Source organism: Oryctolagus cuniculus, chromosome 6 (genome assembly GCF_964237555.1).
Source record: "Oryctolagus cuniculus chromosome 6, mOryCun1.1, whole genome shotgun sequence".
Lineage (NCBI taxonomy): Eukaryota > Metazoa > Chordata > Mammalia > Lagomorpha > Leporidae > Oryctolagus > Oryctolagus cuniculus.
In genome coordinates, this window is record NC_091437.1 from 88,582,541 (window position 1) to 88,594,642 (window position 12,102).

Below are 12,102 nucleotides of genomic sequence, written 5' to 3' on the forward strand. Positions count from 1 at the left end.
CAAACCAACCAAGTATATCTTTTTTGGTAAAGGCAGAGGATAGAGAAAAATTTTCCAAATTCTATCAAACTACCTCTGAAAGATAACCAATCAGTATCCTCAGATTTAGGATGGAAGCAAGCAGTATGTTATGCTGTTCAAAGTGGCTCCAAAACATCTAAGACAAGCATGTAAAAAGCAAAAATTAGTCATACACTAAAATAAAATTATACATGACTCGTGTAGAGCAATTATTTATTTCTTAACCTGCCTCCTCCCTTTTGTAGGACTTTTGCATCCCTAAAATACCTCCTATAAAACAACTCAGAATACTAAAGTTGCATCACACTGTGATAGTTACATAGAAACATGTACAATATTTATGTGTACTTCTCTGCAAAAGCAGAAATATATGTAGATACTCAAACACTGCATCAATTCAATGTTGCCAACTTACCCATTAATAGATTTGAAAAGCTTCTCATATTCTTTATGTTTAAGATCAAGCCTGGAAACAATAAAAACAGTTATAAAACACCTACTTCTGAAACTTAAGGGGAAAAAAACTTCCAAATGAAATCATTGCATTAATTTATTTATTTATTTATTTATTTTTTGACAGGCAGAGTGGACAGTGAGAGAGAGAGACAGAGAGAAAGGTCTTCCTTTTGCCGTTTTCACCTCCAATGGCTGCCGCAGCTGGCGTGCTACAGCCGGCACACCGCGCTGATCCGATGGCAGGAGCCAGGTACTTATCCTGGTCTCCCATGGGGTGCAGGGCCCAAGAACTTGGGCCATTCTCCACTGCACTCCCTGGCCACAGCAGAGAGCTGGCCTGGAAGAGGAGCAACCGGGACAGAATCCGGCGCCCCGACTGGGACTAGAACCTGGTGTACCGGCGCCACAAGGCGGAGGATTAGCCTAGTGAGCCGCAGTGCTGGCTGCATCAATTTTAAAAAGCCAGATGATTCTTAAATACCATACAATGTTTCCTTTCCTAGAGGCATTTTTTCAAACTACATGATGGCCATGTAATTATATCCGTGTTTTGTTAATAAGATACCCAAACATGTTTTTTCTGTGACCTAATGTAATTAAGTATTATTTATGGTTTCATTTTTTAATTTAATTTTTTACTTATGAGTGGACAAATTTCAAGAATCTCATACATACAGTTTTAATTACATAATGACATGACACTTCCCACCCCTTCCTTCCCATCCTTTCTTATTTTTCTTTTAATTTTTGTGGTAATATACTTTTTTTCTTGAGAACAAGTCTTATCACTAATTGAAGAAGCACCTAAGGAAACAGGCAATGGAATTGGGCACTTAGGCTTATCTAAACTTATGAGACATATGATTATCCTCCACTTAATACACTAATACAAAGTAGAGCTTTGAGAACGAGTTTTACTGTTAACTCTCATAATACAACTCTTTGAGGACAGAGGTCCTGCGAGGGGAGTAAGTGCTCAGTGAGTCCTGTTGTTAATTTAACAATTAACACTCTTACATATGACATCAGTGATCATCAACCGAGGCTCTTGACATGAGCCACCTAGGCTATGGAAGCCTTTTGAATCCATAAACTCTGTCAGTATTTAGACAAGGCCATAAGCAAAGTGGAAGTTCTCTCCTCCCTTCAGAGAAAAGTACATCCTTCTTTGATGATCACTTCTTTCCCCTGGAGTCTCACCCACAGAGATCCTTCATGTAGGAGACACTTTTTACCACAGTTTCTTAGCTTTCCATGTCTGACATGTTCTCACGGGCTTTTCAGCCAAATCTGAATTCCTCAAGAGCTGATTCTGAGGTCAGAGTGCTATTTAAAGTGATTGCCTTTCTGAGCCTGCTGTATGGACTGCTACCCACGTTAGAGCAGTCATACCTTTTTAATTTTATATTTGTATTACCAAACACTTAATCCTACTTATATGATCACTTTAACACTAAAAAATGCTTTATTTCACACCCCACTTATGGGGATTTGGCATCCCATGGCAAGTTTTTGAACTGTACCCTTAGAAATAAGTCCAGGGTCTGGCGCTGTGGCACAGCAGGTAAAACTGCAGCCTGCAGTGCCGGCATCCCATATATGTGCCAGTTCGAGTCCCAGCTACTCCACTTCCAATCCAGCTCTCTGCTGTGGCCTAGAAGAGCAATGTAAGATGGCCCAAGTTCCTGGGCCCCTGCACCCATGAGGGAAGACCCAGAGGAAACTCCTTGCTCCTGGCTCCTGGCTTTGGATCAGTGCAGCTCTGGCCATTGTGGCCAACTGGAGAATTTATCAGCGGATGGAAGACCTCTCTCTCTATCTGCCTCTCCTTCTCTATCTGTGTAACTCTGACTTTTAAATAAATAAATAAATCTTTTTTTTTTAAAGAAGTAAGTCCATACCAATGAATGCAGAATTATACAGCTTTACAGTAACAGGCTTCATAGATTTCATAATTACTGTTTTAGGAACATGGTGATATTTTTGAAGTATGTGTTAAAATGCAAAACATCAAAGACCATGAGATTTTGGAAACAGTAATTTCTCTGTTAGCCAAGAGCTATAAAAGAAATTAAGACTACTTAGGGGGCTGGCGCTGTGGCAAAGCAGTTTAAAGCCCTGGACTGAAGCGCTGGCATCCCATATGGGCACCGGTTCTAGTTCCAGCTGCTTCACTTCTGATCAGCTCCCTGCTATGGCCTGGAATAGCAGTATAAGATGGCCCAGGTTCTTGGGCCCTTGCACCCACATGGGAGACCCAGAAGAGGCTCCTGGCTCCTGGCTCCTGGCTCCTGGCTCCTGGCTCCTAGCTTCGGATCGGCCCAGCTCCAGCTGTTGCAGCTTATCTGGGGAGTGAACCAGCAGATAGAAGACCTCTCTCTCTATCTCTACCTCTCTCTGTAATTCTTTAAAATAAATAAATCTTTGAAAAAAAAAAAAAGACTGCTTAGTATGCTTAGTATTTTTATGGAAAAATTACATAAATAACTCTACTGCCATTCCTAGCTTAGCAAGAATCAGGCAGCTCTAACAGATAAAAACAATATACATAAATACCATGGTCCTGAGGCATCAGTCAGTTGCAATGGTCTGGGGACCACTGTGTATTCAAAAGCCAGAGCAGTTCAGATCTAGTGACAGGGTGACAGATTTCACAGACATACCACATACCTACCTGCCCAAAGCATCCTAGATCAAACAAGCCTGAGGGGTCGCCTAACAATCATCTCATTCTTGAAGATTTTATCCCTTTTCTCCAGAAAAATAAAAAAACTGATATGATTCATCAGTAACAACCTTTAATTGAGGCTCAGTTATATTTGCACTTCCAAAAGTTCAATAAAATGCAAGCACAAGGGAAAATAGCACCATGTTGTACAATCCTTGTATGAACTCTCTTACATTTAGTAGTCACCTGTTTCTACAAAAGAATAACAAGGCACATGCCCTATAAACTTGTTCCAAAAAGAGCAAATTCATGATGAGATGTCAGCCACAGCTCATGCCTGCCCTGAGGAAAAGTTCGTGAGGAGTTAGAACACCTCTCCCATTAGTAAGCAGAAATATGTCACATTCAGAACTTGGCTATGCTTTGCCAGCAAACCTGTCTAGACGCTCCCCTACATCCAAATAAACTGTGCAAGTCCAAGTTCATAGTAAATTCTTCCTGGCAAAGGGTCACAGAGCCGTGGGTGACTCAGGCACAGCGCTTATCATTGTCCTAAATGGACAATAAGCTGGCAGGCAGCCCTCCCTTGGGAAGTGACAGGGAAATGAAATGTGAGTGCACATGTTCAGGGTGTTCCACCAGCCCATCCTCCCTAGACTGCAGCAGCAAAAGAGGAAACAATTGGGACTGAGAATCCTCTGCACCAGTGTTTACACTGAGCAGGCAAGCACTACTGTCTGGAATTAGAGCATTCAGCAGTATTCCCTAGGCCATGCAGGCTGGTTTGCCTTTTCATTAATTCTAATTGCATGTGCCCCCACATTGTCCATGACTGAATTTCCGGGCCCCACTTATCACTATTAAGTGGCCTGTTTGAGGGGAGGCAGGTCATGAACCCTTCAATCTCAGGGGCCTGACAGAGAGAACAGGCCAGGTCACATTTTTTGAACACAAATAGCGTTTGTATGCTGTCAGATGTTTCTTAAAACAAAAGTTCCTCTTAACAAGATATGAGAAATATTCTCTCTCCCTAAATAAAAGAAAAATGTCGAAGCCTGGTACCATGGACAATGGCACTGAGCCTTTGAAGAATAAAAAGGAGGAGCAGGCACAGTCACCAGTGGACAGCATCTGCCTCATGAAAATCAGATCCATTCAACTGTCTGCAGGGGAAGCCAGAAATTCACTTTTATGAGGTCTTCTGATTTGCAAATGCTTTAAAATGTTGTGTGAACTAAACACATTTTTAAAACAAAAGAAGTCCATGGGCCACCTCTCAGAATGCAAGAAAGCAATGTGATTCAGTAATCCCACAGTGAGAATCTATGACAACCTGAGAGCGCCAATACCTGCAAGAGAAGGTAGCAGGAAGAAGGCAGAGGACACCAAAGACACGTTTCTATACTTACAGAAATTTGCCTACACCTCCCACCTTCCTCTTTCTTTCCCTCCCAAATTGCAAAATTGGCCCCATCAACCACAATTGACACACAGACCTAACATCATCAGTGTGATCAGTTCTGTCTCGTTCTTACGGAAGGTTAAGCTTTCCAAACTAATCTTGGATTCAGCCTCTTGTGTTACACTGTTCTTACAGGAGCACATGATTCTAATGCCAAGCAAGCTATCTTAAATGAACTCTAGGGACCCAAGCAGGACACTAACTTAAATGCTGACAGTCACACTTTCAGTGTATGTCATAAATACCAGTATCTCACAAGACATGAGGTTTCAAAATTTCCCGTTTCAAAACCTCTGTCTTCTTCATTTATTACCTCCTCCATATGCCCTTTCATTTAATTACTTATCATGTGTTGCTTATTTCAATATATATCTCTATATATTTACATATCAGTCCCACAACCACTGCTCTGAGTCAAGCCTTCATCACTTCACAACAGTCCCTGAACTGGTCCACCTGCCTGCCTTCCTGGTACCCACCCACACTATCAGCACTAACATCCTAACAGAAGAGCTTGCCTTGAAAAGCATCTGTGACCAAACTTTGAAACCCAGTGCCAAAAATTCTCAGGAGCCTCTTCCACAGCTCTAAAACTCTGACATTATCAGCATTCCAAATAAGACTTCATTTGAAAAACTAAATCTGCCACTAAAAAATTAAAGACTAAATACTTTTTGTAGTTCCAAGTGAAACCATGAGATGAATTCAGCTCCGTTCATATCAAAATATGAGACAAATCTTTTTTATTGGGTTATTTTATCACAAAAATACTGACAGTTTGCACTGAAGCAACACTGCAGCATTAGTCACTTATGAACTTTTCAGGTAGCATGTGCAAATATTTTCCACCTTCTAAAAAATCACTTCATTGTTTCCTTATCCTAATAACACTGAATAAGGTTGATTAATTTGCATATTCTTTTACTCTATTACTTTCATGGTGCCTAGGAGGATGATCTTTTCAAGAATAAAGGAAAAGGAAACTAATTTCACTCTTGATACTACAGTGTATAACACACCTCTATTGATGTAACAGATACATGTGTTAAAAAATTTAATGAGAAACTCTAAGCATCAGGTTTGTGGCAAAAATCAGATGTAATGTTAGTTTACTGAAATGATATAATGACAGAAGAAAAAGAATTAACTATATAAGTAAAACACAGTAATTTGGGGGCAACTGAATGGCACAGCAGTTAAGATGCTACTTGGGATGCCCACATCCCATAGCTCTACTCCCAAGTCCAGCTTCCTGCTGATGCATACCCTGGGAGGCAGTAAGTGATGGCTCACATACCTGATCCTGCCACATATAAGGGAGACCAGGATTGGTCCCAATTCCCAGGCTTTGTCCTGGCCCAGCCCCAGCTGTTGCAAACATTTGGGGAAAGAATAGTAGGTGATCAATTCTCTCTCTCTTTCCCACTGAATTTCAAATAAATAAAACAAAATTTTAACAACAGAGTAATTTTTATGTACAGCATAAAAAAATACTATACCTTATTGGTACAACTCTTGCACCTGCAGACTCCAAATACTTTACATAGGATGCAGCAATATAGTATTTTCCAAGGCTTTTCATGTCCTTATTATGGCATTTTTGCATTAATATTCCTAAAAAATGGGAAAAAAAGTTTTCATTTCCTGCAAAGTCCTTTTCTCCTGCTCACAAACAAAAGCACATCACAATGATAACATCACTATTTTATCCTTTCAATCCACAGCATTAAACAGGAAGCATCTCTTGCTAGGCCATCCAAAGACTTTGGGGAAAGAATGATGAAGGCAGATGTTAGTGTCAAGGAGCCTACTCCTCTCTCTCTCACCCTTTTCAGTAAGGCCAATGAGCCCCCAATGTGGGTTCACAACAGTACCAGCATCCTTCACCCACTGTGGACCTAGCCCAGAGCACAGATCCTTAAATCTACAAGGGGCCACTCCCTTCTCACTTGCACTCAGAGACATGCTGTTTCCTAGACAACAAAGCAAAACAGTAGCAATATCTTCCACCTACCTCTCTCACACCACTTTAATCCAAGCAACCAACATCTTTCCCCCCGTCTCCCTTGACTACTAAAAGGTCCCTATACATCCTTTCTTCAGGAATCCTTCAATTCCCATGAGTTTTCCACGTGAAAACAAGTCTTACCACATCACCACTCTTTCATTCATTCAATGTAATGTTGGATCACACTCTATGCCAGGCATATTAGTGACTAAAATAAAACTCCGTGCCCTGTGAGCTTTAATTTCAAGATGTAGAAAGAAGAAGAATGGGTAATCAATAAACAAGATAAAAAGATACAATGTGTGGTGTAATGGCTGACACGGTAAATGCTAAGAAGAAAAAGTAAAGAAGAGGAAGGGAGGGAGTGTCCTTTCTATAGAGGGGACCACAATGTCTTTATTTTTTATTTTATTATTTTTTTACTTTTTTATTTTTTGACAGGCAGAGTGGACAGTGAGAAAGAGAGACAGAGAGAAAGGTCTTCCTTTGCCGTTGGTTCACCCTCTAATGGCCGCCGCGGCTGGTGCGCTGCGGCTGGCGCACCACGCTGATCCGAAGGCAGGAGCCAGGCGCTTCTCCTGGTCTCCCATGGGGTGCAGAGCCCAAGCACTTGGGCCATCCTCCACTGCACTCCCTGGCCACAGCAGAGAGCTGGCCTGGAAGAGGGGTAACCGGGACAGAATCCGGTGCCCCGACCAGGACTAGAACCCAGTGTGCCAGCACCGCAAGGCGGAGGATTAACCTAATGAGCCGCGGCGCCAGCCGACCACAATGTCTTTAACAAGGTGACTCAGCAAGCCATCCACAAGAAGTTAGAACATAGCATTGGAGCCAGGACTCCAGAGTTAGCCCTTTACAGAAATCCAAGGGAAGGACAATTCAGGGCAAGGCAACAGCAAGTGTAAAGGCCCATGAGTCAGGTGAGTGCCTGCCACATTGCAAATCCACTAGAGCCCTGTAAGAGGAGAGAGAAAGCAATAGGAAATGAGATCAGAAGGAGATATCAGCTGGGGTCACAACATTGCTTAAGCACTTCATTGGGTTCCTGAATTTTTATTTTTATTTTATTATTATTATTTTTTTTGACAGGCAGAGTGGATAGTGAGACAGAGAGACAGAGAGAAAGGTCTTCCTTTTGCTGTTGGTTCACCCTCCAATGGCTGCCGCGGCCGGTGCGCTGCGGCCGCGCATCGCGCTGATCCGAAGCCAGGAGCCAGGTACTTATCCTGGTCTCCCATGGGATGCAGGGCCCAAGTACTTGGGCCATCCTCCACTGCACTCCCTGGCCACAGCAGAGAGCTGGCCTGGAAGAGGGGCAACCGGGACAGAATCCGGCGCCCCAACCGGGACTAGAACCCGGTGTGCCGGCGCCACTAGGTGGAGGATTAGCCTGTTGAACCACGGCGCTGGCCAGGTTCCTGAATTTTAACAAACTGTGAAGTTCCTCCTTGCAACCACCTATTTCTCTGGCCTCCTCTCACCAGCAAAACCCTTGCCCCGGAACTGTTGGCATCCAGAATTCATCAAAATATGTCTGTCCAGTGAGTTCCTTTACCTACATTTACCATTTGGAACATCTTCAAGGTCTCTGCAGGCCACCTAACAGGAAAAGCCATCTCGCAAATCAGCTGGTTTTGTATTCTGAGCTCCTCAAAATGATTGCTATCTATCAGGTATTCACTTAACATATGTCAAATGCCAACATTTGTTCACCAAAATTATCTCCTCCCTGGTCAGAAAGATTGTCTTCACTAAGGAAAATGGTATGTGGCTAGGAAAAATAGTGCCATGGAAAGAGAGGAACGGGGCTGGCAAGAAAGCAGCTACAAAGCAGAGACTGGGGCATCACAGGAATACAAGGCACAAGAATCAGAAAAGCCCATTAGAGTAAGCTCCACCTTCTCCTCCCACAAATATTCACTCTTACCTTCCATGGAAAGCAGCCAGGCTACACTCCCTGTCTTTCATCATGTGACCAGAATTCCACCCCTGCTTTAAGGCCATCTCACAATCTTTGTGGCTCAAATGTCTTTGAATCCTTTGTATTTCCTATTGCAATGCCTTGCATATACTAGGTGCTCAGTTAAATATTTTGTCTAACTAGATCAGGGTGATCAAAAGCATATTCTTTTTTTTTTTTTTTTTTTTTTTTTTGAAGATTTTTAAGTACAGAGTGAGTGAGAGACTGGGTGGTGGGGGAGAGAGGTTGGTCGGTCTTCCATCTGCTGGTTCACTCCCAAATGGCCCCAACGGCCAGGCTGGGGCAGTACAGAGCCAGGAGCTTCATTCAGATCTCCCATGTAGGTGGCAGGGGCCCAAGCATTTGGGACATCTTCCACTGCTTTCCCCAGGCCATTAGCAGGGAGTTGGATCAGAAGCAGAGCAGCTGAGAATGGAATCAGTGCCCCAGGCTGTGGCTTAACCCAATATGCCACCTTGCAGGCTCTCTTTTTCTATATTTGACCTCGGCTACTCTCAATTCTAGAAAAGGGAAATGAATCCATGCTCTTTCTTCCTCTTTTTTCTCTTCCCTGGACCCACAAAAGACAACTCACTACATATAATTGTATTTGGGCTAACTTCTTATAGAATCTAACTATCACTATAACTATACGGAATAAGGCATTCTATGTTCCAAATGTGCGGGACATGAAAAATTGCATGCTCTCCTTTAACACCAAACAGAAGTGACACTACGATCATCATAGTTGCTGCTGGCTGTCCTCTGATGCTGAAGATGACAAAGTCCAAGACAGAACCTTAATCTCCTGATTAAAGTACATTCAATTTTTTATATGCATAATACATGGTAACTTAAAATTCGCCAGCAACCAAGGAAATTTAAATAAATATAATGCATGTGCAGAATCTATAGGCGCCAGTTAGAAATTACAAGCTGCATGCAAAAAAGAAAATGTTTCTTTCAGTACAAATTCCCAGTTATGCACCAGAAAGCAAAATCCCGCAGAAGTTCTCACCGTGCACTCTTCCCCTTGCCAGTTTTGACAGCCTTAGGAGTGCAAGGAAATCAATCAGGCTTCTGCTACATTTCAGTGAGAGCCCAAAGGTGTCGGGCAAGGCTTCTTACTGGTACAAGAAATGCACTCGCACAGTAACCCTCTACCAGCGGTTTTCCAAGGAGTCTAGTGCCTGGGGGCGCCAACCGCCACACGCAAGCCCCCAGCCCCATCCTTCTTACCAATGATGGGCTTCTTGTCGGCGGAGCCGTGAGGTCTGGACAGCCCAAGACTCGCCGCCCAGAAGAAGAGCAGACCCTGCACGCACAGCAGGCGACCCAGGCTCGCCATCCCGCCGGCCGCCTCCCGCCTCCCGCCGCCTTTCAAAGGCACTGCAGGCGCGCCGGGACTGCGGCGGCAGCAGCCGGCCGCTGGATCACACGCCGGGGGCGCGGGAGGCGCAGCGCCGCGCGGGCCTATGGGAAATGCAGTCCTGGCGCGCGTGCTCGGCGGCCGCTGGGCGGGGGCGAGCGGCTCAGGGAGCGCGGACGGCGCGCCCGCCCCATCGCTCGGCCCGCGCTCCCCGACCCTGGCCCCGGCTGTGGAGACCCCCGGGTTCGCCTGGGGCGGGCCCCGGGTGGTTTCCGCGTCCTCGGAATCGGAATCGTCCCTTTCAGCTGTTATGTCGATGGGACCTTACGTGACCGCCACGAAGCCTGGGCGGCCAGCCCGGGTCTTCGAGGAGAAAGCGCTGGGGTTCCGCCTAGCGGAGTGTGGTAACCAAGCAGCCAGCGAGGCTGACGAGAAGTTCTAGAAGTCGACAGAGAACTTTGCGCCACCCGTAGCTCCGGTTTAAAAAGTCAGGGCCCTTCTCTAGGGATGCAGGCAGCAGCGGTTGACACTCCAGCGTTCCATGTAAGGACAGGCTGAGACTTGGGAGGTAATTTTCACACTTGTGGGGGGGGGGGGGGTCCAGGTGTCCCGGGGGTCCTGAGGTAAAGGAGCAGACAACGGACTTGAACCTTCTCACAGGCTCAGCGCCTCACCGCAGAACTGGGTCAGGGAGGGGCCTACTCCTTCTGGCAAAGAGCAGGTGCAGGCCACACCCGCAAACGATGTCTCCTGATAAACGATGTTGTGCTAACTACTGACAACCATAAATTCTCCAATAACCAGAGACACAAGTGATGAGTGTAGGTCCAAAGCGTTTTGAGGGTTCCTAAATAAATGAAATACTCGTATAGCTTGTAACAAGTGTATTCCTTTGTATAAAGGCCAAGTTAAATTCAGAATAAGGTTGAGTATTGGAAAACCTAGTTGAGTAACATTGCTGACGACAAGATGAATTGGACAATGTTCTTTTCACAAGAGGTTTACCATTTGACAAGGGATAAATAATAGGAAGTGCGGAAATATGAAAAAGAAAATGAATCAGAGGAAAGTTTGGGTGCTTTTCAAGGAGAGTAAGTGCAGTAAGTCTGGTTTAACAAGAAAATAATATTACTGTAAAAGGGTGTGGTGAGAGATGAGCCCCAAAGGATGTGATTAGAGATGCTGCAAAAGTGGTTTTGCACATAATTGAGTAGACAAAGGATCCTTTGTAAATATGAATTTGAGGTGTAGGAGCATTGACTATCCACAAAGGAAAAATTGAATTTTTACCTGGCATTACACACAAAAATGAACTCCAGGTGTAGTAAAAAGGTCACTGTGAAAGGCAGAATATTATATACTCTCATAAGAAAGTATATAAGTATGCATGTTCACAACTTTTGTGATCAGAATTAATGAAAATATTAATGGGAAAAATGAATTTGGTAATGATAGCATTTTAAAACTTCATATACAGTTTGAAAAATTAAAGAGAACATAGATTTGGAAAACATCTATAAAATACAGAATTTTAAAAGTAGTTCTAGAGACCACTGCTGTGGCACAGCAGGTTCAGCTGCCACCTACCATGCCATATGGACCCATTTGAGTCCCAGCTGATCCACTTCCGATCCAGCTCCCTGCTAATGCTCCTGTGAAAGCAGCAGAAGATGGCCCAAGTGTTTGGGCCCCGACACCTATGGGGAAGACCTGGGTGGAGTTCCAGGCTCCTGACCTCAGCCTCAACTCTACCTTTCAAATAAATATTTTTAAAAAAATATTTTTAGAGCATACAAAAATAAAACTACAGAAAAATAGGAAAAGAATACAAAAAGTAAACCAAACTTTCAGTGTTAATCAAAGAAATGCAAATTAGGACAAGACAAAATTCAAATTTATTTGGTTGACAAAAAAGTAAGCCACTGACATTAGCAAGTGCATAATGTAGTAAAATAAGAATTCTCAGACAGCACTGCTAGTTACTATAACTACTTTTGAGAGCAGTTAGGCAATATCTGGTAAAGGTGAAGATTCATGTATTCTATAGTTCCATACTTCTCAGATGTAAGTATATACCCTAGAGATACAAATGCACATTTAAATAAAGAAATATATTCAAAAATTTTCCTTGCAGCATGTTTTAAATAGTAAATATTAA

General features: G+C 43.6%; 2 protein-coding genes across 2 annotated transcripts in view; both read right to left on the reverse strand.

Moving 5' to 3' along the window:
- GGH (gamma-glutamyl hydrolase) overlaps positions 1-10,029 on the reverse strand; it is a 28,368-nt gene extending 18,339 nt beyond the window's left edge. The window contains exons 1-3 of the mRNA XM_002710524.5: positions 9,815-10,029; positions 6,107-6,221; positions 437-487 (exon numbers count right to left, since the gene is read on the reverse strand). Of these exons, the coding sequence (XP_002710570.3) occupies positions 437-487; positions 6,107-6,221; positions 9,815-9,923 (275 nt within the window). The 5' untranslated portion in view covers positions 9,924-10,029. The remainder of the gene's footprint in view (positions 1-436; positions 488-6,106; positions 6,222-9,814) is intronic.
- The window catches only part of TTPA (alpha tocopherol transfer protein), a 39,565-nt gene continuing 33,569 nt past the window's right edge, over positions 6,107-12,102 (reverse strand). The window contains exon 6 of the transcript XR_011389114.1: positions 6,107-6,221. The gene's annotated coding sequence lies outside the window, so the exon portion shown is untranslated. The remainder of the gene's footprint in view (positions 6,222-12,102) is intronic.